Source organism: Marmota monax, unplaced genomic scaffold (assembly GCF_021218885.2).
Source record: "Marmota monax isolate L192 unplaced genomic scaffold, Marmota_monax_Labrador192_F-V1.1 WCK01_AAM20220418_F8-fsc00127, whole genome shotgun sequence".
NCBI classification, from domain to species: domain Eukaryota; kingdom Metazoa; phylum Chordata; class Mammalia; order Rodentia; family Sciuridae; genus Marmota; species Marmota monax.
The window spans coordinates 1236694-1263706 of record NW_026692894.1 but is presented as its reverse complement, the minus strand read 5'-3'; the positions used below and the strand labels follow the sequence as shown (position 1 = coordinate 1263706).

The window sequence follows — 27013 nt, the reverse complement described above, 5'->3', positions numbered from 1 at the left end:
ATTTTTGTCATGGGGAGGAAATGATGCAAATTGTAAGATTCAGAGAAGAACATTTGGGTTCGGGAAGAGGTTCCTGTGCTCTGATGCATGAGAGTACACGTGCGCTCTCTCTCTCTCTCTCTCTCTCTCTCTCTCTCTCTCTCTCTCTCACACACACACACACACACACACACTGACTCTCTTCCTCTCTCTGCCTCTACTCCAGTAATCTCTACTCACCCACTAGCTCTCTCTAGACCCCCCACTCCCTCTTGCAGGCTTCCTAAAGACACCACAAGGCTTCCCCTCACCCTCCTCCTTTCCAAACAGCTCACCCCACAGCCCCTTCCTCCCCTGCCCTTTCCCTGCCAGCACACAGGCAGGCCCCCACAGCTTCCTGCCCCTGCCCTATCTCGCCTCCACAGGCGCCCGGCTCCACATGAAATGACCCAGCATTTGGCCCATGACTCCACCCTTCACTTTGTCTCCCAGAAAGAGAACCAAAAGGATCGGCTCTGACATCCTGTAGCCATGTCATCTGCTCTGCTGGGTTGCAGGGACCAAGGTGGACCCCCAGGATCATGTGTCCTCCAGGTACCCACCTGGGCCACCTTGCTTCTCCTTACATGGGACTCAGCAGCAAGTCTCCAGCTTGCATGGCCCGAGTCTTAACCTGAGCTTGAACCCCCAGATCCCAAACCAAAGAATTTTTGTTTTTGCTGACTCCAAACTTTTACTGTCTGTTAACTCTCTCATTTATTAATCCATTTATTCTTCCAACCTCATTGCTGTTCCTGGGGTTAGGCACTGGGGGTACGGGAAGGAGATTCAGTTGTCACTTCAAACCTCCCGGCTAACAGGAGATGTGTTATATTTTCCTTACACATCCTGCCCTTCCCAATACCTTTTGCCAAGTCCTCAGACTCCTGGTTCAGAGGTTGTCTTTCTCTCCAACACACATGCTGTTTTCCTTCCATCAGGACAAGTGGCTTCAGGAGTGGGGGATGTCACGTACCTGAATCAATATTTCCACTAAGCCCCTAAGTCCTGCTCTGAGTGGGGCATTGTGACAAGTGTGACCCTGGAGGTAGTTGTAAGTATTTATCAAAATCTCTAGAAGTTTGTATACATTAGATGTCTGTGTACAAAATAATTTAACATAGCATTATTTTTTCTTTACATTTATTTTTCTGATCAAAAAATGTAAGGTCTAATATTATTATTAGAATATATAAATATAAAATAATCTTCACCCTTTTCAAGGGAAACTTCTTACAGTTGGACAAACTCATAAGGACTCATATCCCTACCACAGTTGAGATAGAAAAGAGTCCCATCACCCCCAGAAGTTTCCCGGTGCCCCTCGAAAGCCAGCCCCGGCCAACACTGATCTGGTGCGTTTTTTCATACAGTTTTTTTCTTCCGTGGAATGAAAATCATATAGTTTTCTTTAGATGAAATCCAATATATAACTTTATGGATCATATTTTCATCATATCAAAGAAATCTTTATTTAACCCAAGGTCACAAAGCTTTTTAACAGCTTTTTGAGGTAAAATTCATATAATATGAAATCGACCCCTTGAGAGTGTACAGTTCTGATTTTTCAGGGACTTCTGGCAAGATGGCTTAGCAGAGGTGCCAGACAGCTTCCCACCCACAAAGAGGGACCTCAGCAAGGAATCAACAGTTTCTGACAAGAACATTTAGAGGAGAACGCTGGAGTGCCATGCAGATAATATGGAGAAGCTGTGGATCGTGGCCTTATAAAGAAGGGAGGGAAGTGCCTTGTGTCTTCCACGATAGGGAAAAGGCAAGCGGGAGGACCCCAGTGGTCCCCACTGACGCCACAGACACCTGAGGTTTCACCCGGGGAGTCCTGCAGCCCCGAACCCAGTTGGGGAGCTGACATGAGTGTCCACCTCTACCTTGGCCCAGAGAGGGAGCCCAGTCCATGCTGCACCTTCTTTCAACCTGGCTGATGCTGCATGGTGCCATTTTGAAGCTAACCCCCCCGGCCCCCATGTCCCTAGCCCTGCTGCATGCCCCACACCACTCCCACTCTGGGCCTGCTGGAGGAGCTCCACCCCACATAACCCTCAGGATCTGACAGGTGTCCTGGGCCCACCAGAGCGGCTCTGCCCTCATCCAGCCCCCAGAAACTGATGGGTGCCCCATACCCACAGCAAAACACACCATGCCAGAGTCACAGGCACACCCACACCCACAAGCATCACTGATTTCAGAGGAGAAGCGGCAGGAGGACTATACCACCATGCCCACCCAGAACTGCCACCAACGTAGCCTACTCAGCAGCACCCAAGACACATCTCCAGGGGAAAAGTCTCACTCCAACCTGTGGTTTTGGTAAGTGCATCCCAAAGACCTATGAGTCAAGGCTTGATCTCCAGCCCGTGGTGCCCCCGGAAGGTGGTGGGACCTCTAAGAGTTGGGGCCTGGTCCCCAAGTTATACTATCAAAGGGGATATTGAGACCCAGGCCCTTCCTCTGTTTTTTCCCTTCTCAGCACCATGATGTGAGCAACTTCTTCTGCCACACACTCCCCACCATGATGTACCGACTTGCCACAGGCTCAAAGGCCAAGGGACAAGTGATGAAGTTTCAAATCCTCTGAAACTGTGAGCCAAAATAAACCTTTCCTCCTTATAAGTTGTTTCTCTCCAGTATTTTGTCACAGTGATGGAAATCTGATTAATACACATACCAAAAACAAACAAACAAACAAAAATCCTATAAAACTGGTAGAGACAAGTGAGCCACCAGATATGCGAATATCAACTAAAGGATGTCCAAATTAAGAAAAAGCAAATTAACATGACTCCTCCAAAGAAAAGCAATAATTCTCTAGCAATAGATTTCCCCTTCCCCCAAAAAAAGAAATTGGAAAAAAATGTTTGAAAAATAATCCAAAATAATAATTGCAAATAAATGCAACAAAATATAAGCGAATCAGATAATTCAATAAAGTTCATGATCTGGGAGAAAAATTAGTGAAGACATCTGTATTATAAAAATGAACTAAACAGACATCTTGGAGCTGCAGAACTCAATAAGTGAAATGAAAGTATGATTGAAAAGCTCAACAAGAGACTACATCAAGCAAAAGGGAGAATTTCTGAACTCGAAGACTGGTCTTTAAAATAACACCAGCCAGACAAATAAATAAATAAAAGACAAAGAAAGCCTACAAAGTTTCTACAACACTATTAAGCAAACATTCACATTATAGGAGAAGGCATAGAATTATAGGGGAAGGGCATGAAAATTAATGAGACTTATTTTGTGACCTAATATATTGTCACAAGAAACTTTAGGGAAAAGGTATAGAAAAATGATTTAACAAAATAATGACTGAAATTTTCCCAAATCCTGAGAGAGAGAGAGAGAGAGAGAAATCCAGATCCAAGAAGCCCAAAGAACCCTAAACAGATTTGATGAGAAATATTCTCTTCAAGGTATACTATAATCAAAATTCCAGGACATTGACATTCTAAAAACAAAACCCAAAAATCAGATAAAATTATACATTAGACCAAGTGGACCTCACAGACATTTATAGAACATTTCATCCAACAGCTACAGAATACACATTTTTCTCATCAGCACATGAAATATCCCCCAGGGGGAAAAAAAAACACATAATAGGATACAAAATTAGTCTCAACTTTTTTTAAAAAAAATTGAAATCATACCATGTATCTTCTCTGAAAACAGTGGAACAAAACTAGAAATCACAGCAAGAGGAACTTGAAATTGTACAAATATATAGAAATTGTTTTTGAGTAATCAATAGGTCAACAAAGAAAAGGAGAATTTTAAATGTCTTGAAACAAAATAGAAACACAACATACCCAAACCTACAGGACACAGCAAAAACAGCACCATGTGGAAGTTTATAGCAATAAGCACCTACACCAAAAAATAAAAAATAAAAAGATTTCAAATAAACAACAATGCAATTCAAGGAACTGTAAAAGTAAAAACAAACTCAAAAGTAGTACCAGGAAAGAAAAACAATGATCAGAGCAGAAATAAATGAAATAAAGACTTTAAAACAATACAAAAGACAAGAAACAGAAGAGTAGGTTTTTCTTGAAAAAAAAAAGATAAATAAAATTTTTAAATCTTTTGATAAAGTCACCAAGAAAAAAAGAGACAAGACCCAAATAAATAAAATCAGGGATGAAAATGAAGACTTTACGACCAATACCACGGAAATACCAAGGACCTTAAGGATTGCTATGGACAACATAATCCAATAAATTAGAAAACCTAGAAGAAATGAATAAGTCTCAGACCTACAACCTTCCAAAATTGGACCCTAAAGGTATAGAAAACCTGAATGAGCCAAAGACAAGTAACAAGGTTGAATCAGTAATAAAAAGGCTCTCAACAGGATGTGGAGAAAAGGGAACAAGTTTACACTGATTGGTGCTATTGCAAACTAGTCCAACCGCTATGGACATCAGTATAGAGGGTCCTCAAAGACTAGGCACGGAACCACCATGTGACCCAGCTATACCACTCCTCAGTATTTATCCTAAAGAATTAACGTCATCACACTCCAGTGATACATGCATACCCATATTTTAGCAGCACAATCCACAATAATCTAACTATGGAACCAGCCTAGGTGCCCATCAACAGATGCATGGATTTTAAAAATGTGATAGATAGATAGATAATGTATATGCGTGCACGCGCACACACACACACACACATATAATGGAATTTTATTCATCCATTAAGAAAAATGAAATTATGTCATTTGCAAGAAAATGGATGGAACTAGAGAACATTATGTTAAGCAAAATACACCAAACTCAAAAGGTTAAGAGTCCTGTTTTTTCTCTCATATGTGGAAGCCAGAAAGGAAAAGAGGGGCTGGGGTTGTGGCTCAGTGGTAGAGTGTTTGCCTCAAATATATGAGGCACTGGGTTTGATTTCAGCACCACATATAAATAAATGAATAAAATAAAGGTCCAACAACTACTAAAAAAATTTTTTTTTAAAGAAAGAAAGAAAAAAGGAAAAGAAAGGTGGGGTGAGGGGGGGGTGTCTCATGAACATTAAAGGGAGATCAGTAGAGGAAAGGGACCAAGGTAGAGAGGAAGAGGGGAAACGAAGTAACAATTGGCCAAATTATATTGTGTATTGTGTGCATACGAATATGTCATAACGAATCCAATCAGTAGGTACAAATATAATGCACCAATAAAAAAAAATAAGAAGCCAAGTACACAGGTGCATGCCTATAATCTCAGCGGCTTGGGAGCCTATGGCAGGAGGGTCATGAGTTCAAAGCCAGCCTCAGCAACTTAGTGAAGTCCTAAGCTACTCAGTGAGACTCTGTCTCCAAATAAAATACAAAAAGCTGGTCGTGTAGGTCAGTGGTTAAATATCTCTGGGTTCTATCCCTGGTACCAAAAAAAAAAAAATTGGAAAGAAATCTCTCAACAAATTGCACAAGTCAGTAGTTCTTAATATATTCACTAAGGTGTACAACCATCACCATGATCCAATGTTATTTTATTTACCTATTATTTATTCTTCTATTTTGCATTTTTTTAACTAGAGATTGAACCCAGGGGCGCTTAACCACTGAGCCACATCCCTAGACCTTTTTATTTTTTATTTTGAGACAGGATCTCACCAAATTGCTTAGGGCCTCACTAAATTGCTGAGGCTGGCTTTGAACTTGAGATTCTCCTGCCTTAGCCTCCTAAGACACTGAGATTATAGACATGAGCCACAACACCAGTCCTCCAATTTTAGAACATTTTTATCACCCCTAAAACAAACCCCATGTCCGTCAGCAGTAACACTGTGTATTGGTTTCCTATTCCTGAGAATGGGATGGCAGGAAACTGATTTATGATCTCAAAAGTTCTGGAGGCAATAAATCTAAAACCAGTATCCCTATACCAAGATTAAAGTGACAGGTGGGCGGTCCCTCCAGAGCTCTAGGGGAGAATCATTCCTTGCTTCTTGTAGCTTCCAGCGGCTGCAAGCATTCCTCAGCATGGGACTCTGTGATTCTAATCTTCAAAGCACACAGCTTCACACCTCTGCCCCATCTTCATATCTCCTCTGAATCTCCCTCTGAAATCTCCCTCTGCCTCCTCTTAGAAGGACATTTTGATTGCGTTTGTTTCCTATCCACATAATCCAGAATAATTTCCCCATCTCAAGATCCTTAACTTGTCTAGAGTGGTGGCACATGTGTACTCCCAGAGGCTGAGGCAGGAGGGTCGCAGGTTCAAAGCCAGCCTCAGTAACTTACGAAGACCCCTGTCTCAAAATTTTAAAAATTTTAAAAAATGGCTGGGGATGTGGCCCAGTGATAAAGCGCCTCTGGCTAAGATCCTTAACTTAACAACATCAGCGTGTGATATTACCACACAGGTGATATTCACAGGTTCCAGAGATGAGGACATAGATAACATTACAGGACTATTTTTCTGTTTATGAAGTTCCCCATTCCTGCAGACCTAGGCAGCCACCAATCTACTTTCTTTCTTTCTTTTTTTAATAGATTCACCTCTTCTCAACATTTCATGAAAACATAATTTAACAATATATGTTCCTTGTGACTGGCTTCTCTCATTGAGCAAAATGTTTTTAAGGTTTCTCTATTTGCTGGACTAGTTATATAAACACTTCCTTTTTTTTTTTTTTTTTTTTAAAGAGAGAGTGGGGGGAGAGAGAGAGAGAGAGAGAGAGAGAGAGAGAGAGAGAGAGAAGTTTAATATTTATTTTTTAGTTATCGGCGGACACAACATCTTTGTTTTGTATGTGGTGCTGAAGATCGAACCCGGGCCGCACGCATGCCAGGCGAGCGCGCTACTGCTTGAGCCACATCCCCAGCCCCTAAACACTTCCTTTTAATGGATGGATCATAGTCTATTATGTGAGGATATTTTGTTTGTTTGTTCATTTATCAGTTGCCGGACATTTGATTTATTTCCATTCTTGAGCTATATGAGCATGTGCTCCTATAAGCATTAGTGAACAAGTTTTTGCGTAGACATGTGTTTTCATGTCTCTTTGCTGTATAGCCAAGAGTCATATGGCAACTCTATGTTTACCACTTTGAGAAAAATAAAAATAGTTTTCCAAACTGATTGCACCATTTCTCCACACTGACTAGCAATGTATCAGGGGTCTAATTTCTCCAGAACCTTTCCAACATGTGCATCGTCTGTCCTTTTGTTGACAGTAACCCTGGTAGATGTGCAATACTAGCTTTTTGTTATTATTCGCACTCACTTAATAAGTACTGATGCTGAATAGCTTCGTGTACTTATTGCTTATTTGTATATCTTTGGAGAAATGTCTATTCAAATTTATTGCTCCCCTTACCCTCACCCTACTGGTGTTGAACCCATGCCTTCCAGCGTGGTAGGCATGTCCCCTACCACTGAGCTACATCCCTAAACCCTTTTAAATTTTATTTTGAGACAAGGTCCTGCCAAGTTTCCCAGGCTGGCCTAGAATATGTGTTTCTCCTGCCTCAGCCTCCTGAGTAGCTGGGACTGCAGACATGGGCTCCCATGCCCAGTCCATTGCTCATTTTTAAATCGATTATTTTTATTTTCAGTCCTTGGGGGGGAAAAAAGTGGTGGCCCATCCTTCTGGGTTCCATTCTTTCACGTGGGAAATTCACTGTAGTTCACATTAGTGTTATTTTGAAGATATTTTCTGACTTCAGTTCTCAGGAGTTTAATCATAGTGTGTGATGTTGTGGATTTATTTGGGCTTATTCTACTAGAGGCTAAACCAGGGTCTGAGATCAGTAAGTGTCTATCTGTTGCCAAATACGGGAAGTTTTAAGGCATTTCTTTGAGTATTTTTCAGTCCTACTCTGGCTCTCCACTCTTTCTGGATCCCATGTGGCCTCTTGTTACTATCCTACAAATCACTGAGGTTATGTTCATTTTTTTTTCTCTCCTTCTACTTTTTTTCTCTTGTTTCAGATTGGATCAGTTTTATTGGTCTATCTTCAAGTTCACTAATTCTACCCTCGGTCATTTCCACTCTCCTATGAAGCCCATCTAATAAGCTTTGCACTTTCGTTTATATATTTTTAGTCCCCCAATTTCCTTCTGTTACTGTTATCGATTTCTAATTGAACTCTAAAAACCTCTTTTCAACATTTATTTGTTCTGGTTTGGTTTGGGGTTTGTTCTTCCTTTTTTATGATATAGAGTTTTATACTTTTGTCAAATCTCTCTGCCTTCTCTATGGCTCCTGCCTCTCTTCTATGCATCCCTGCACTTATGCAGTTATTTCTTTCTTCTTTGATATCTTCTTATTTAACATGTACTTCTTTAATCAATTTGAAGTTTATTTTATATTAGGGAGTGAAAAGGGGATAAAATTTAATGTTTTTCCAAATAGTTAGACACGCTCCTTTTCCATTTGTTAAGTAAGTCATTGCTTTGGATGGCTGTCTTTGTGATCTACTGAATCTATCTACAAATTTGGACTGCTTCTGGCAAATTTTCCACCTTTATTCACTTCTAGGGCTTCCTTAGGCAGTGAAATCTTTTTTTTCTTTTGGTACTGAGGCCAAAATCCTTTACCACTGAGTTACGTGCCCAGTCCTTTTTATTTTATTTTATTTTTTAATGTTATTGTTAGACAGGGTCTTGGTAAGCTGGTGAGGCTAGCCTCAAATTTACCATCCTGCTGCCTCAGCCTCCTGAACTGCTGGGATTACAGGCATGTGCCACACTTGGCTGGCAAGGCAGTGAAATCTAGAGTGATTCACTGATCCTCAGGAACCAAGGGAATAAAAGATAATAGCTTGAGAAAAACTACCAAGTGCTATAAAAAAAAGAGACAATAATATGAACAAATTTTTTTCCTCTTTTCTTTTCTTTTTTTCAATACTGGGAATTGAACGCAGGGCCTGTGCATGCTGGGCAAGCTACTCTACCAGCAAATATCTTATAGAGAACAAACTGAGCTATCTGCTACAGAGGAAACCAAAGTCATGAGAAAATGAAAAAGTAAGCACGATCAATATTCTCAGAGAGAAAAAGAACAAACATGAACAAGGAATTATGAAAAAAATTAGAGATATAGATTATGAAAAGGAAAATTGTTGAAATAAGGAAATTCATAAATGCAATGACCAGCAGGAAGAAAAATTGGGGATGGAAAGACAGAGTCAAGGAGCACTCCCCAGAGACAGTGGGAAGGAAGAAAGTGATGGGCAAATGTAAGGGAAATTAAAATTGTGGAGTATAGGATCAGAAATGTCAGTATCTCCTCAAAGAAGTTCCAGAGTAAGGAAAAAAAAAGAGTACATGAAGGGGAGGAACTACTTCACAAATAATACTAAAATTAATAATACAGAATTAAAGAAATATATGACATTTAATGTATAATATATTTAATGTATTCAGAGAATTCCAAATAGGATGAATAATTAAATACCCTACATTAAGACACTTTGTAATAATTTCAAAGGAAAACAATTATAAAAGTTTCCAGAGAGATAAAATGAATCAATTAAGACCAAGAAAAATAAAATGAATATCAGAATTTTCCATAACAACATTAGAGCTAAAAAGAAGATACGTAATGTAAAAAGTAATAATATGTGGAAAATTTTAAATAAAAATAACACTTTTAGATGTTAAGACATGGAACTTACCACAAGTTTGAAAATGGTAGTAAAAAGAATTAAGACAATTTTGAGGCCACAGATGGAAAGGTAAAAAGTTACAAAGCGTATCTCTTAGCATCTGAATTCATAAAGGTGTATTTTTATTTATTTCTCTTTTATCCCTTTGCTAAAGTTCTTTAAGTGATTCTCATTATTTCTGTACTGTGTAATTTGTCCCAATTTGTATAAATTTAATAAATCAAGGAAGGATTAAGTTCAGCAATATACAACTGAAAACCAGAGTGGTGGATTTACTGCATGAGTGCTTATGTTTATGTATTACTTTAAAAAAAAAATTTTTTTTTAAGTTGTAGACGGACACAAAATACCTTTATTTTATTTTTATGTGGTGCTAAAGATGGAACCCAGTGCCTCACACGTGCAAGGCATGTGCTCTACCACTGAGCCACAACCCCAGCCCCTATATATTACTTTTATTATCAAATTTCCAACAAAGCACAGAAGTAGAGATAGCATACATCTAACCCCTATGGACCATCGCTAGCTACATTTATTCTCACTTCCCACTTGTTTTTCCCCTGCAAGACCAAGCCATAGGTGGTGCTAAGTACTTCAGAGACTCACAAAAAAGCACATAATTTCTAGTTACCTAGATTTGTGGTTCAGGCAACAAAGCTGGCAGTATTAATTAGATGTCTGAGATTCTGCAACTCAGTTGATCTCCCCTGGGTATAAATCCTGAAGGAAGTTTCACATGAGAGAATAGGATGAAGGAGATCCATCACAGGATTGTTTGCAACACGGAAAAGCGAAGGAAAAACTGCACATGAGCCAGGCATGGTGGCATACGCCTGTAATCCCAGTGGCTCGGGAGGCCGAGACAGGTGGATTGCGAGTTCAAATTCAGCCTCAGCACCAGTGAGGTGCTAAGCAACTCAGTGAGACCCTGTCTCTAAATAAAATACAAAATAGGGCTGGGAATGTGGCTCAGTGGTCAAGTGCCCCTGAATTCAATCCCTTGTAACCTGCCCCTCCAAAACAAAACTGCACATGTCCAATGGATGGACACCCATCTGGCATGCACTAGGAGGGATGCATTCCATAGAATAAGCTGCAGCACTGAAAATCAGTGCCTGGGTATTGGAAGCACCCAGCCACCAGTGAAATCAGCACGTGAAAAGGGAGTAACACAATTGCTTTTGTGCAAGTTAAAAAATACAGTCACAGGAAAAAAAAAATACTGCATATTTTACATGCATTCAAAATCAAGTTTCCATCCCAAATGCATCAGAGGGGTTGCCTTGGTGGGGAGGCAGTTGAAATAGGAAAAGGGGTAAAAAGACTAAATTAAACAAATGAAGCAAAAATGGTGTCTGCACAGATAGGTGATGGTCATGTGGTGTGAGCCAAGCTACAGATGAGGAAACTTCTATACTTGACACCCCAAAACAGAAGGAAAAGGAGATGCATTGTGTTTCATATTCTGTGCTCTCTGGATGGTGTCCTTGTCCATGGCTGGCATTCAGGTAGTATGCAGTAGCTGTTCATGGAGGACACCCATTCTGAGTGGCCAGTGCCCAGGCTGTGCTGCATGTTAAATGTTTGAACTATGACGCTGGCCTTGTGTTGTTCTATGGATGGTATCTTGTTTGTAGGGCTTGGTTTTCTCTTTCAGGCTACGAGAATTCCTCACAGGACCAACAACAGAATATCAGACCCTGGTGGCCAGATCTTCTTTGTGGATGAATATTTGGGCTCCCATTGGGGGAGATTTGGGGCATTTTAATTGCGTCTGAGTTTTTTTTTTCACCTTCTAGGACTTCTTCAGTTTCCAGTCTGCAGATCCCAGCCTTTGAAGTTTCAATTTTATGATTTATATTTAAGTCATTTTATCTCATTTAAGATACCTGGGTGAGAGGAGAGGAAGCCAAGGGAGACAGGTGTGCCATCTTGCTCAGTCGCCACGAGACATTTCAACCCAAGGGTTTGATCCAAGGTCCCGAGGAAGCAAACAGCTCTCCCAGTAACAGAGTCCACAAAGGATCCTGATGCCCAGCTGGGCAAGGAGACTGAAGGAGGGAGTCCTGGGAGAGGAGGAGCCCATGTGGAGTAGGGGAAGATCTCAGCTGAGCCTTGCACAGAGTGGGAGGCAGATAAACTTCCCATGGTTGGTCAGCTTGGAGGGAGGTCAGAGCCAGGAAAATGGATCGTGAAGTGCTCAAATCCAAGGTGAGGGTCACCCCTGATGAATTCAGCGACTGGAAGTTTTCTCCTGCTGGCTTTTTCTCACAGAGCTGTGGTGTTCAATGCTCATGGGAGTGTCCAGTAGGGGGCCAGGGGAAGGGAATAGGTATTGTTCCTGTATCCAGAGATGTGGCTGAATGGACCCAAAGTTCTGGGGCCTGGGCTGTGCTAGCAGAATCAGAGACCCCCATCATTACTGTCCCAGCCATGTCCTACGACCCTGAGGAAAGAAGGTGAGGAAGAAACTCATAAATTAAAGTGAATCCTTCCCTACCCCTCTTGGCTGCCCCTTTCTCTTAACCTGACCCGTTCCCTGATCTCCAATCCTTCTGCCTTTCTCCCTTCTACCTGCCTCCAGCCCTCCTCTTCTTTTCCCCAGTGCCTCCAATATTCTCTGCTCTTCTCCCTCTGAAGACAGAGACTGGGGAAGGGCCAGGGCATGAGCCTCCAGGAAAGCTTCTCTCGTTCCCTGAGGTTCATTCTTTAAGAAATAATGAGTATTTCAATTAGACTCAGCTGTGACTTTCCCCGGCCATCTTCGTCCATTGGACAGAAGCTGGCCCGGCTCCACGGCCACCCAACCAAACCCAGCTCACTCACCCGGGGTCGCCAGAAGCTCAGGAGCACACACAGGATGAAGAGCACCAGGCCCTTGGCCAAGAGGAGTCCATACTGCACTGAGAGCAGGAGCTCAGGGGACGCAGGGCCCGGGAAGGAGGAAGAGCCTGACTCCCTGGAGGAGGGGGAAGGAGGAGAGAACATGGGCAGGGCGTCCTTGTCCCTCTGTCCCTGAGCTAGGATCCCTGTGGCTAGAGCCTAATTAGGTGCATAGGGATCCACCCTGAACTCACTGTGAAGGAACAAAGGACTCATGGGTGCAGACAGGGGCCACAGGGGTCTCTGAGCTGCAGAGGAGCCCTGGTCACAGGAAACCCAGGCTTATTGGATGGAAGGAAAGAGAAGAGCCAGGTGTCAAAGCTCAGCTGCTGGGATCCAGAGAGCCAGGGGAGCGGGCAGGCTCCCTAACCAGGTCAGACAGACAGGGCCAATAGGAGGGCCCAGAAACAAGAGGCAATGTGGCCAGACCACAAAGGCAGACCGCTGGGAGGAGGCAGGCCCCAGAATCAGAGCTCATGTACCAGTGCAGGGTCCATGGAGAGGGACTCTTGGGACCCAGACATCAGGGGGCCTGAGTCGTTGCCTTATCTCTGATCCTAAGTGGCTGGTCAGGCCCTGTAAACAGTCTCATTTCCTCAGCTGTGATATTTTGCCTGATCTCAGAGATGCTCTGCATCCGCCCTGGCCTGGGTGGGGCTGCCTGGGAGACAGGAGCACTTCCACTTCGCAGCACGGCCTCAGCCTTCCTGGGGCCACATCTCTTGCAACACCCAGTACTTCACAGGGTCCTTACTTTGCCAGTTGAAAGGTGCAAGATGGCAAGTTCTGGTTGACGTTTCTTGAATGTTTTAACAAGTGTGGGCATCACTGTATGCCTACTGCCGTTCCCTCTTTAATAAATGCCTTTAATGTGCTTAGCCATTTTCCTTGGGGATGCCCGTCTTTGTATATTATAGACACTATTACCACATTCGTTTGAGACATTTTTAATTAATATTTTTCCCAGTCTGTTATCTGCTTGAGAAGTTTTCTCACGATGTTTTTCCATTGAATAATTGATTCCTCATTTTTGCCTTATAGTTTGTGCTTTTAATTATTTTTTCCTAGATCCCAATTTTTTATTTTTATTTTTTGATTGACATGTAATAGTTGTACACATTTATGAAGTACAATGTGATATTTTGATTCATGTATATATTGGGTAGTGATTTAAAGCTTTGTATAGAAGTCCTTCCTCACCTCTAGATCACCCAAATATTCATCTGTAGTATTTTTTTTCTATTAACTTAATCATTTCACTTTTCATGTATATGCAACTGGAATCCATCCAGAGTTCGTCTTTGTATATGGGTAGGAATCTACTTTTTTGTTCATTTTTTTCATTTTCAAATAGATTTTGCCAGTTATTTCAAGGATGTTTTCCAAATAATGGGCCCTTTGCTCCATTGGTTTGTATCACCTCCTTATTTTAAGTATGTTCCCTTTATATAGGCAGATCTGTCTGGAATTCTTTAGCCATTTATCAGTTCTGACCCAAGCACTGTGCTGCTATTAATAGTATCACAATATTTTGTAGGATAGAGCCTGTTCTCCATTTTTGCATTTTCATGGTAGACTTAGCAAGTCCTGTATCTTTATGTTTCTGTATAATTTTAGAGAAAATTTATCAAGTTCTTTTTAAAAATTAAACTAAAGTTGAGTTTGGAGTCACACTTATGGACTTTTTTAATTTGCAAGAAATAGAAATCTTTGTAATATTATTGTCTCATTCAAGATCATGCATTATTTCTCTTCACTCAGATCACCCACATCATTTATTAGCAATCAAAGATTGTTCCCCAAAGAGACCTTGGTTAAATTAATTCTCTATAGAAAGTTTAAAGCTTTTATTTCTGAAATGAATAGATCTTTTTTTTTTTTTTTTTGGTACCAGGGATTGAACCCAAGGGTCTTGCTTAACCACTGAGCTACATCCCCAGCCTTTTTTTTTTTAATTTTGAGATAGGGTCTCATTAAGTAGCTTAGGGCCTCATTAAATTGCTGAGGCTGGCTTTTAACCTGTGATGCTCCTGCCTTGGCCTTCCAAACAGCTGGGATTATGGTATGTATCACTGCACCAGCTAGTATCTTATTTTGATTAGATTTTTTTCTAAGATTTTTTTTTCTTAGAATTACTTTTGATTTGGGTCAGTTGGTCTTACTATGTCTGGCAGCCTCTTTCATGAAATCTAATAGTTTATTGATTCTCCCTATTTCTAGGTTAGACGATTTCATCATCTATCTGCATATTTGACAGTTTTGACACTTCTCTAATCTTCTTTCCTCTTACCTATCCTCCTTTCCTGGGAGCAGTGGCCAGGACCTCTAATACTATACTAAACATTAGTGGCATCTATAAAAATCCTTTATTTGCATTTATACTTTCTCTACTCAGTAACATTTATTATAGTCATAAAATACAATGACCAAGTTTTATCTTCCTATTTCTATTTAATTAAGAGTTTTCCTCAAGAATATGTTGAACCCTTTTCAGCCTGGCACAGTGACACATACCTGTAATCCCAGTGGCTCGGAGGCTGAGGCAGGAGGATCGCAGGTTCAAAGCCAGCCTCAGCAAAGGCAAGGTGCTAAGCAACTCAGTGAGACCCTGTCTCTAAATAAAATGCAAAATAAGGCTGGGGCTGTGGTTCAGTGTTTGAGTGCCCCTAAGTTCAGTCCCCAGTACCCGCCTCCAAAAAAAGAATATGTTGAACCTTTCCTAAGGCCTTTTCAACATTAGTTGATCTTTTCCCTAGAGTTTACTAATTTGGTTCATTTACATTGATAGATTTTCTAAAGTTGAACAATCCTTTCAGTCCTGGAATAAACCCCTCCTGATCATAATCCACATATTCTTTTTCGTTACACTATTGAATTCACTCAGCAATGATTATCTTGATTTTGATTGTATGTTCATGGTGAACAGATAGTTTGATTTCTTCTATTTCCTGTAACCAGTTTTAATATTAAGATGACACTAGCATCTTCAAATGTTCTGAGCAGGCTTGGCTTCTTTTCTATTTTCTGCAACATCTTGTATAAAATATAAATCAAGTGTTTCTTAAAAGTCTGGTGATATCTACGAAATCATCTCAAATTTTCTTTGAAGACTATTTATCTAACGTTTCAGATTTTTTTCATATGTACTAATCTACTCAAATCTACTTTTTATTGTGTTACCCTTAGACTATTATAACTTAGAAATCTGTCTGCTCCTAGGATTTTAAACAAGAATTTATTCATTAAAATATCTTTGTAGACTGTGTAGTTATTTTCTTTTTTCTTCTCTTTGTTGTTTATTTGTATCTTTAATCATATGCAGAAATGTTATATGTGTATATAGTAATATATAGTAATAAGTATATGCTATATATCTTTGTATCGTAATATTTTACCTTAAATTCTATTTTCATTAATATTAATATTATAATTAATATTACCACAATATTTTATTTCATGTAAGCCAACTTTTTAAAAGCTTTTAGAATCTTTTCTTTTGTAAGTATATGTCTTACAGATAATATATTAGCGGGATTTTTTTTTTAATTCAAGAGCCTGACAGTCTGTGTCCTTATTTTGTAAGTTTAACCCACTTACATTTATATTAGAACATATTTCTGCCTTCTTATTTCATTGTTTTTCCATTTAGTGTGATTTTTTTTTTAAAGTTGATTTTCTACTTTCCTTTGGATAGAGTGTCATTTTGCTGGTTTGAAGGGTCAACATTCTCCGATTGCAACCTTGAACTTGTGACTATCTCTACATTTTGCCTCTCCTGAGACAAGTAGGTAACGTCCTCCCGGGACCTCCTGGTCTCTCTGCCTCACCCCATGTCAACCTTGTCGGGAATGGTATTTTTAGTTGTCACGGATGTAGTTTCCCTTCCTCTTTATTTTGGTTCTCGTTGCCTTCTTTAAGGGCGAGAAAGGAGGCAGGGAGGGAAGGAAGGAACTTTACCAATGTGCTTGGTCACACTTCGTCACCTCTTGTGGCATCTCTGGATTTGGGTTCTTGTCTAAATTTTAGAGTACTTCCTCCGAGAGCGTTTTCAGTGGGGATCTTTGTGTGTGGCAAACCTTCACAGATGGTGGAAGTCCCGAAGTTTCTGACTTCACACTGGAATGACGGTTTGGCTGGATGCAAAATCCTAAATCCAATGTTCTTTCTTCGATATTTAAAAAACATTACTCAATGGTCTTCTTACATCCAGTTTTCCTCTTAGGAAGTCTGATGTGAATCTAATGCTTGTTCCTTTGTTGGTGATCTGAATGCCTTCAGAATTTTCTGGTTTTGATGCTCTCCCATTTCACATAATGCATCTAGAGGTGTGTGCGTCTGTCTGTGGGCATGTCTCCTCCTTTCAATCTCAGATCTCTCCTTTTTCTATGATTCTGAGAAATTTATATTCATTCTTTCTTCAAATATTTCTCCCTTTCCATCTTGTCTTACTCACAGATCTACTTTTTATTGTGTTACTCTTAGACACTACTCACAGTGCTTAATGCCTACATGTTAGTACGTCTATTTTTCTCCTTCATGTCTCTTAACTTCTCTTTGATTATTTTTTTCAAATCTTCCCATCCTTTCCAAAAACTTTCTGTGAAAATTCCTCAACTTTTCTCCAACTCCAACTCAACCCCAACTCCAACTCACTCTCCAGAATAGTATTGCCATTTAGCTTTTTTTGATGGTTTTTGTTCTTGATTTGCAGTTTATGTCTTCTCCTACCCCTTGAGGTGGACTGATCATATTTACTGAGAGTCGTTGTATTGTTGGTTCCTGCGGTTGTGCTTTGGATGGGTTTTATTTGTGTTCACCCTCTTGTAAAGTAGTAGTTCTTCTCAACTGACAAATTATTTTGGCTTGTGAATTAAGATTCTTTGGGGGTTCTCAGATATTCAGCCTGGCAGAGAACTGAAAGCTAAATCCTTTAGCCTGGTGAGTTTCAAAAGTGCTAAGCCCCAGAACACAGGGCCTCGGGCACCCGTTTGCTGCTATTCTTGCCCTCTGGTTAGGGTTTCACCTTTGAACTCGCTAAGCGATGCATCTTAATTCATTATCCTTCTGTCTTGGAGTTCCGAGGAGGAGGAGAGGGCTAGGGAGTCAGTGTTTACAGGTGATTGATTATCTATTTCCATCAATCTCTTATGCTTTTGCTGTGCCTCAAGGTCCACCAGGGCACCTGAGGGCTGTGACAGCCTATATCTCAGTGAAGGGACGCCCATGGTAGCCTCAATAACCCTGAGGGCAAGGGTCAAGAGCAGAGTTTTAAAATGATCTTTTCACCTTTTGCTAGCTGATATGTCCAGCCACCACTGCCCCCCAGGATGTAGCCACTGTCCGTATCCACCATCGACACATACCAACACAGCCTCCAGTTCCCGCTTTGAGGGGGTTCATTTTATCTCGTTCCAGAAATCCATGTTTAACTGTCATTTCTGCAGTTTCCCCAAAGTTAATGACCTGCCGCCTTCTCTCCATTCCTCTCTACCAACTGTGCATCTGGGTCTTGGGAACTCCTCTGCAGGAGGAGAATTCTTGGGTCTCCTCTCCCTGGTTCCAAAGACACAAGAGCTCTCTCCCTGGTCATCTTTTCCCAGGACTTTCCCTCCCAGGGAGACCCCAGACTTACCCCTGCTCAGAGCCATTGACGGAAGGGCTGGAGGTTCCCTCCGGAGAAGTGATCAGAGCTAAGGAGGACACAAAGAAGATGGTGTCTTCTCAGAGGACCAGAATTGTGGGTGAGGTTAGATCCTAAGAACCGTAAGAGGAAGTAGAGAAGGGACAGAACCAGCTTCTCAGGGTCCCTCAGGGCAGGAGTAACTGGGCCTGAGGTCTTTTTTTTTTTTAATTGACATTTAAAAACATACAAATTTATGGAGTGCCTCGTGATGTTTCAATACATGTGTACAGTGTATGATGTTCAAAATCAAAGTCTACTCCTCAGATGCTTATCATTTCTTTATAGTGAAAACATTCAAAATCCTTTCTTCTAACTTTGTTTTAAAACAGTGCATTGTCATTGTCTACTGTCACCCTATTGTGTAATAGAACACCAAAACTTCGTTCTCCTAACTATAACTTAATATCCATTAGTCAGAGTTCTCCAACCCTCCTTCCCCCATAGTCTCTCCAGCCTCTGGGAACCACCTCTCTCTCAACTTCCATCAGATGAACTTTTTAATAATCCACATATGAATGAGATCATATATAGTACTTGTCTCCCTCTGCCTGGATTATTTCACTTAAAATAATAGCCTTCAGTTACATCCACATTGCAAATGACAGGATTTCGTCCTTTTCATGGCCAAATAGTATTTCATTATGTATATGTACTACGTTGTCTTTATCCAATCATCAATTAATAGACCTTTAGTTTGTTTCCATTTCTTAGCTATTTTGAATAGTGCTGAAGTAAACATGGGAGTTCAGATGTTTCTTTGAAAGACTGATTTCATTTCCTTTGCATATATAGCAAGTAGTGGGATTGCTGGACTGTATGGAAGTTCTATTTTTTAATTTATTTTTTAGTTTTAGGTGGATACAATATCTTTATTTTATTTTTATGTGGTGCTGATTGTTGAACCCAGTGCCTCCCAGGTGCTAGGCAAGCACTCTACCACTTGAATTTCCCCAGCCCGGAAGTTCTATTTTTTTAATTTTTAAAGGAAGCTTCATACTATTTTCTACAACAGCTGTACTAATTTACACCCCCCCCCAGTGCTGTGCAGGGGGTCCCTTTTCTCCACATCCTCAGTAGCACTTGTTTTGATAACAGTCATTCTTACTGGAGAGAGAGGTGATATCTCATTACAATTTTAATTTGCATTATCCTAATGATCACAATGCTGAGTATTTTTTTCTTTTTTTTTTTTTTTTGGCCATTTATGTCTTCCTTGAGGGGGGAAAAATGTCTATGTGAACAGATCCTAAAATCTTTAAAACCACTGAAGTCAAATCCAAAGGGGAAGAATCTCTCCACAGGCTAGTGGGAAGTGAGGGGCGGGGCTGGGACACACAGGTGCAGGTCTCCAGTGCAGGACTCCCTCCGGGGGCACCCATCCGTCGTGGAAGAACACGGCTATTTTCATGAGTGGATCAGCTAGTGCGCGTTGATATCCCTGTGTCTTAATCCCTGAATCCACCAACCCAGACCACCCGGAGGGTGCAGCACCTGCCTGGTCCCTCCTTCCCTGAATTTGAGGCTCTCTAAGTTGCCTGGTCATCCCTCTTCCTTCCCCTGGCTGAGACCCCACACCTACCTGTCATTGTTGGGAGCCAGGTTATAGTCCCCACAGAGGAGACTGAGGCTATAAAGAAAAGGTAGAGGTCAGCGTGGGAGCCCAGAAGGGAAATGAGTTCTGGCCCCAAGCGGTTGAGGGGAACGAGGGGCCCAGAGATGGTTCTTTGGGACCCCTTAGGCCAGCAGTGACCTGCACTCAGGTCTGCACACCCCAGCTGTTGATGTGCCTGTGTAAGAGAGTCGGAAAGACACCCCAGGCTCCTGTCGCTCAAGCCCTGGACGTGCCTTCCCCCAGCTGGGTCCAGGACTGGCAGGGAGACCAGAGATGCAAACCCAGCTCTGGGGACAGGACTCCTTGCTCCCCCAGAGCAGAGCAGAAGGCCTGTCAGGAATGGGGGTGACAGAGGCATGGGACAGGGATTAGAAATCTTCCCCCCAGGTCCCTGGAGGAGGAGGCATTTCCTCAAGAAAAGTGCTCACCTGGAGACAGCACCAGGGTGATGTTTCTGAAGGTGTTGATCAGGTTCTGGGACGAGTTGAAGCTTCCACACAAGTAGACGCCCAAGTCTTCCTCCCTCAACTGAGTCATGGTGACGATGAAGAAGCCAGCCTTGGGGTGGTCCCAGATTGTGTGTTGAGCATTCTCAACGGCTGTCAGAGGCTGGGAGGTGGTGACCAGCCTGGTGCACCTGCCAGGAGACCTCTGCCGACACCAGGTCTTCTGCACGTAGGGCCCTTCCTGGGGCGAGGACCAGCACTGCACCAACAGGGTCCCTCCCACCACTTCACGAAGCTCCTCAGGTGTGACCGTCAGTCCCCAGGAGCCTAGAGGAGGAGCCCTTCGTCAGATCCCTGGCCAGACCCCACCACTCACACCGCAGCCCGGGAAAGGGGAGAGGAAAGGACTTCTGCACTCAGAGCATGTCCCCAGAGCCAGTCCTGTGGTCACAGAGCCAGCCTGCTCCGGGCCCCACCCTTGTCCTTCCTCCACTCAGCTCTGTGCTCACCACCTCCCACCTCACCTGGGACCAGCAGCACCAGGGCCACAGGGTGCATGAGCAGGCGCAGGCCTTCCCACGCCATGCCACCCACCCTGTCCCTGTTGGTGGAGGAGAAGAGAATCGGGAGGCCTCTGCGGAGAGGGAGTCAGAAGTTAAAGCTGACCCTGCTCAGCCTTTCTGGGCTGGACACACTGAAAGGTCAGTGCCTTGATTGGGGAAGTTATTGGCCTGGGAAGGCGGGTTCTGTGGGCACAGGGGCCTAGCCTGGATTGGGGGCCACCAACGGCAGAGTCTGTCTCTGGGCCTCCATACCTCAGTCCTGCCCCTGAGGATACGCCCTCTTGTGACCCAACTTCTTGTGCCTGCCGGCTCCACACCCTCCACTCCCTCTCGCCCCTGCGCTCTGGCTGGAAGGAGGTCTGAGAAGGCTGAGAAAACCGTGAATTAAGAGGCACTTCCTCTTGTCTCTCTCTCTCTCTGTGCTCCCTATAACTGGTCAGGGCCCTTGGAGCCATGCCCATAGTCCTGGTCATGTCCCCAGAGCAATGCGGTGACCTCATCCCAGGCACAGTGGGGTAATGGTGTGTTTTCACAGTAAGTTTTGGGGGGTACAGACTTCCATTCCAGGAGGTGTAAGTATGGTCCCCGGGAAGTGGGGAGGCAGGGAGCTAGGAGGAAAGGGACACCGAGAAAGGATCATCAGACAAGGGCCTGTGTCCCTTGCAGGAAGAGAGCAGGCAGGAGGCTCAGGACCATCTCAATCAGTGTTGGTCCGGTAAATACCTGAGTGGCCAGGAGGCTGAGGCAGGAGGATGGCAAATTCAAAGCCAGCCTCAGCAACTTAGTGAAGCCCTAAGCAACTCAGTGAGACCCTGTCTCTAAATAAAATATATAAAAGGGCTGGGAAAGTCGCCCAGTGGTTAAGGGCCCCTGGGTTCATTCCCCAGTACCAAAATAAATAAATAAATGCATGAAGGAAAAAATGAGGCCCAACTTGGAACTATGGAGCAAAAGGAGGAAGTAATATTGGATTATAGACCAGAGTGTAAAGTGGATGACCCTGCGTCCATGCGGGTGTTACCAAGAGCTCCACCATGGTCTGAATGTAGTTCCCCCCAAATTCATGTGGAATGCTGATCCCGAATGGATTAGCTGCTCTTGGTGAAGGGTCCTCAGGGCCCCTCTCCAGCCTCTTCCCTCTTGCTGTGGAGGCTGATCTTAGAGCAGGGCAGTGATCTTACAGCTCAGCTGGATCTTTGAACCTCGTCTTTGAACCCACATCCAGCATTTTGCCCTCTACCAAGCAGCCCCCTTCCACCCCAAATATGGTACCTCAAAATATGCCCTTTTGACATAGGGGATTCCTGGTAACTGAAGGCAATTAAAAATCTACAGCTGCAGGAATTGTTCTCGGCCCTCCCTTTAGCTGCCTAGGAGCAGGGCATCAAATCCCCTTTGTCAAGGTGTCCCCTTGTTTTGGAGGAAAGATTTATCTTAGCTCTTGGTTTCAGAGGTTCAAGGTCGATGGCGCCATCGCTTTGGCTCTGAAGCCCGGCAGAGCATCATGGAGGAAGGGCATGGGGGAGGGGGAGCTGATCGGCTCATGGCCTCTGGGAAGCAGAGTGAGAGGAGGGGCCCAGGGGCACACCTCCAAGGACACACTTCCTCTTAGGGCCCACCTCCTACAGCTCCCAATTAATGCCCTCAAATTATTAATCTACCGAGGAAGGAAATCAGAGCCCCCATGATCCAATCACTTCCCCCAACCCCACCTCTGAACATGGCTGCATTGGGACCAAGCCTTCAGCAGGTGAACCTATGGGGAACAATCCAGATCCTCATAACACCCCCCCTTACCAGAAAGAGAGGACACTCACCCCTGGAGAGAGCATTGACCCAGATAAGTTTGCATAAAGAGAACTTAACACAATAGCTCTTCCCCTTGCATGTCTTTCCCAATCACTTCCAAAGACTCAAAGCCCAAACCCCCTTCCACTGTTAAGATAGCATGTAAGCCGGTACGGTGGCTCACTCCTGTAGTCCCAGGCTAAGGCAGGAGGATTACAAATTTGAGGCCAGCCTCAGCAATTTAATATAACAAATAAATAAATAAAAAGGACTGGGGATGTAGATCCATGCCAAAGTCCTCTGGGTTCGATCCCCAGTATCAAAAAAAAAAAAAAAAAAAATCATATATAAGCTCCTGAGTCTAACCGCTTTTTTTTTTTTGAGTTCTACTTCTTTCCTGTGAACTCCCATGCACATAAAATATGAATAAAATTGTTATCCTTTTTTCCTGTTGATTTGTCTGTTGCTACTTTAATTCACAGACCCTCAGACACCAACCTAAGAGGTAGAGAAACTTTCTCCACCCTGATGCTCCCCATCATTCATCCAAATGGACTGCATCAGGCTCAGGGATAAAGCAGGAGAGAGTCAGGGAAAGAGAAAAAAGAACTTGAGACACACACACAAAAAAAAAAAAAAAAAAAAAAAAAGCCCTTTCTTTTGAGAAACAAAACTTAAAAATAAAAAAAAAATGTGTTTTTCCCTTTAAGAGGAAAATCTGCTTTAATTACGTGGAAACTATAATATAAGCAAAGTATGAACGTGTATAAATTTATAATATAAACTCGGGTGCGAAAGTAAGTTGTATAATGAAAGTTTTAATCATTTACAAGCTAAATTTACAAGGAACTGAAAGCGTTGCTAGCTGACCAGTTACGTTGAGCAGAAGTCTATAAAATCAGCGGGTGACATTGCTTCCAGAGGTGACAGGACTGTCCTCTAGCTCCCTGTCCAAGCAGCAGCCACAGGCAGTGTCAGGGCTGACATGGGGTGAGGGTGAACACAGAGCTGGATTTTGATCTTCCGTTGATTTTCATGAAATGCAAAAGCCCTGTGGTCAGTGGCTATCACTTTGAACAGCACTGGGCCAGGTGACAGAGATGACTCAGACCACGCCCTGCCCACCCCATCCCACCCGCTATAAGGACCCACCTCTTTGCTGTGTGGTGTTTGTGAATGTCAAAACTGTGAAGTTATTGGAAGGTGTGTGAGAATATCTTCAGACATTGTCTAAAAGACAGAATCCAAATACCATTGTGCTTCAGATGGGGGAAGAACACCTTCAATAAGATCCCAACAATATCAATCAAAAAGGGAAAATGAATGGATTTAATTACATTGTCGAATGCAGGCTTTCCAGAGAACGTAGCCCCAGCAGAGCTGTCACGGAGGTGACACTTAAGGGTGTCCCAGAGGGAGACTGCATGGCCAGGAGTTATTGAGGAGTCTGGTTTGAGGCAGGCCCTTCAAAGGCGGGACTGGATTCAGACTGGGTAAGGATCGTGATCCCACCGTCCTATCCAAGGGTGCAGTACCAGATTTTGAAGCAAGAGATTTAAAGAATCTTGGGCGGCCAACTCTCTCTGGGTGGGTCTTCCGGGAGCTTCCCGTAATGGACAATCAAACCATTTCCCTGGATAAGAAAACTCCCAGAGAAAAAAGTGATCCGAATAGCAAAGCTGTGTTACAGACGGCAAGGGGGTGGCTTGGGTACTCAGAGTCCAGACAGAACGTGGGCACAGATGGCTTCAATTTGAAAAACAAAAATGTGTTTTTCCAACATAGTCATTGTGGATGAACAGTCAGGGGAATGATTCCACAAGGACACCCTGATGACCCTGCCTGGGAACACATGGGCCACACCAGGCAAGGCCTGAACAGCAGCTTCTCTGAGGCATGGCAGGTGGCCCTGTGCTCCTCCTGGAACATAAGAGACCTGGAGGCCTGGGAGGCCATCTCCCAGTCACCTCCTGTCTCCCCTGAAGTCAGTTGTCACCTCCTGGTTCTAAAGAGCAGGAGGCTTTTCCTGTCCCTCAGAAGAGAGCTGCAGGGGTAAGACCCCACAGCACAGCAGTAGGGTCTTCTGTGGTTTGGGGGATGGGACCAGGACCACGAGTAGCTGGCAGCGGCGGCTAATCTTCCTTTCATGGTCTATGTAAGTCATAAACTGAATCTGACTGTGGCTCATGGTACCTTCACTGACCAAATCAGTCCAGCCGTGGCCACAGCCTTATCTGCTCTTGGGTGTACTTAAAAGTAACAGGCTGAAAGAACAGGTTGGCAGTCTCAGACCTGACCCTGAAACTGAACCAGGGGTTATTACAAAAACAAAAACAGAACAGCCAAAGAAAGGAAATCCAATTTAAATGGTCAAAAATAGATGATACGCTTCTGGAAACATCCAAATGCTTACAAAGCCCCATCTCATTAATTATGAGACAAATGCTCGTTTTAAGGCCTGGAGAAGTCACTTTGAACATATTGGCTCAGCAGAACTAGCAGGTTGGACAACACTCACTATGGCCAGAGCATACGCAGGGGAATCCTGGAGCCCTGCTACAGGAATGTAACGAGCCTGGCTTCTGCAGAACAATCTGGAATTTCTGTGTGGAATAAGCATGTGGAAATCCCACACCCGGGTCTCACTCCCAGAAATCTGCCATGGTTACTGTGTTTTGTGTCCAGTTAATGATACATTTGCTGCCTCGGATGAGCTGCTGTTCAGGTCCTGGCTGGCGTGGCCCATGTGTTCTAAGATCATGTTTTGTATATTTTCTTCCTAAAAGCCATATTGATTTCGCCTTTTATCTTGGAGTCTGATTTGAATCAAGAGGGGAGAAAGCCTTTTTTCTTCCCCCTTGTGGATATCCAGTCGACCAGTCAGTCTTCAATTTGAGGTCAGCACCATCTTTCCCACTAAATCAAAGAGACACCTGGGTGGCAGTCGAGTGGCCATACAGCTGTGGGTATTTCCCTGAACCCTCTATTCTGTTCCCTTGGTCTGTCTTGCTTTATGCCAACTGGGCATGTATTCTAGAAAAATTCTCATGTGGGCCCTTCAGCAATGTATTGTGTTGGGTGGGGGGGGAGTAAATATTTTTAGTTTTTGATGGACATATACTTTTTATTTATTTTTCTGTGGTGCTGAGGATCGAACCCAGTGCCTCACACATGCTAGAAGAGCGCTGTACCACTGAGTCAAAACCCCAGCCCAAATATATTTTAAAGTTTTGTTTTTCACTTTTCTGTTCTTTTGTGTATGTGAGAGATGGGTGTCTGACAGTAAGGAGTTGAGACAACTTAGGTGCCATCACTAGGGGAAATGAAAAAGTAAAATCTGATGTTTACATTATATGGAATCCTACATAGTAGAAAAATATTTTTTGAAGCTTTATTTTTTCCATTTACTTTCTAAAACAATTTTATCAATGCATTATAATTATACATAACAGTGGAATTCATTATAACATATTTACACATGCACATAACATAATTTGTTCAATTTCATTCCCCAGTATCTTCTCTTTCCCTCCCCTCCAACCGCCTTGGGGTCCTGGGTCCCCTTCCTTTATTTTACTGGTCTCCCTTTTATTTTAAAAGGTTTTTTGTGTTATTGTTTTTTGGGGGATGGTATTTTGGTACTGGGGATTGAACTCAGGGGCACTTAACCACTGAGCCACACACTTAGCCTTTTTTATATTTCATTGAGACAGAGTCTTGATAAGTTGCTCAGTGCTTGCAAAGTTGCTGAGGCTGGCTTGGAACTCACGATCCTCCTGCCTTAGCCTCCCAAGCCATTGGAATTATAGGCATGCACCATCATGCCCAGCTTAAAGATTAAAATTTATATATGGCAACAAGGATAGTATCAGAAGCATAACAAAATATTGGATAAAAATGTATAAATATAGTAAATTTATAAATATAATTTACTGTCAAAAACATTAAATCATGACTTTCACACAAATAAAAATAAAGACAGATTAAGATCTTTATCTGGGGGTGTAGTTCAGTGGCAGAGTGTGTGCTTGATGTGAACAAGGCCCTGGATCCTCAGCACCAAAAAAAAAAAAAAAAGTTTTTTATTTAACTCACTCAGTAACTCATATGCCAGCAGATGCAATAACTTGTTTTTTTAAAAAAGAAGTCAAGCCAGACACCATGGCACATATGCATCTCAGGAGACTAAGGCAGGAGGATCGTGAGTTCAAGGCCAGCCTCAGCAATTTAGCATGACCCTAAGTAACTCAGCAAGACCTTGTCTCTAAAAAGGGCTGGGAATATGGTTCAGTGTAAGAAAATATTTGTAAGAAAATATACAAAACATGATAAAGTGCCCCTGAGTTCAATCTCTGGTACAATAAATAAATAAATAAAGTCAAA

General features: G+C 42.7%; 1 protein-coding gene across 4 annotated transcripts; it reads right to left on the bottom strand.

The window, feature by feature from the left end:
• Window positions 1-9966: 9966 nt before the first annotated feature.
• On the bottom strand, window positions 9967-21064 carry LOC124096775 (trem-like transcript 4 protein). Of its 4 annotated transcripts, XM_046450788.2 has the most exons (6): window positions 20804-21035; window positions 20262-20606; window positions 19801-19848; window positions 18171-18228; window positions 12482-12614; window positions 9967-12101 (listed from the first exon to the last, which is right to left on the bottom strand). In XM_046450788.2, exons 1-6 carry the CDS (start codon window positions 20862-20864, stop codon window positions 12075-12077), a joined length of 672 nt encoding a protein of 223 aa, XP_046306744.1. In that variant the 5' UTR covers window positions 20865-21035; the 3' UTR covers window positions 9967-12074. The 4 variants fall into 4 exon arrangements, with proteins under 4 accessions (XP_046306744.1, XP_046306747.1, XP_046306746.1 ...); XM_046450791.2 differs by lacking the exon at window positions 19801-19848 and having other exon boundaries at window positions 20804-21025; XM_046450790.2 differs by lacking the exons at window positions 9967-12101; window positions 12482-12614 and adding an exon at window positions 12626-18091 and having other exon boundaries at window positions 20804-21064.
• Window positions 21065-27013: the final 5949 nt, after the last annotated feature.

Bases quoted from the DNA above. Each gene is read 5' to 3' on its own strand.
- LOC124096775 (XM_046450788.2), bottom strand. From the start codon at position 20,864: ATGGCGTGGGAAGGCCTGCGCCTGCTCATGCACCCTGTGGCCCTGGTG. The intron at 20,607-20,803 runs GTGAGGTGGGAG...CTCCTCCTCTAG, and splicing joins CCTGGTGCTGCTGGTCCCAG to GCTCCTGGGGACTGACGGTC. The intron at 12,615-18,170 runs GTAAGTCTGGGG...CCCCTCCTCCAG, and splicing joins GTCAATGGCTCTGAGCAGGG to GGAGTCAGGCTCTTCCTCCT.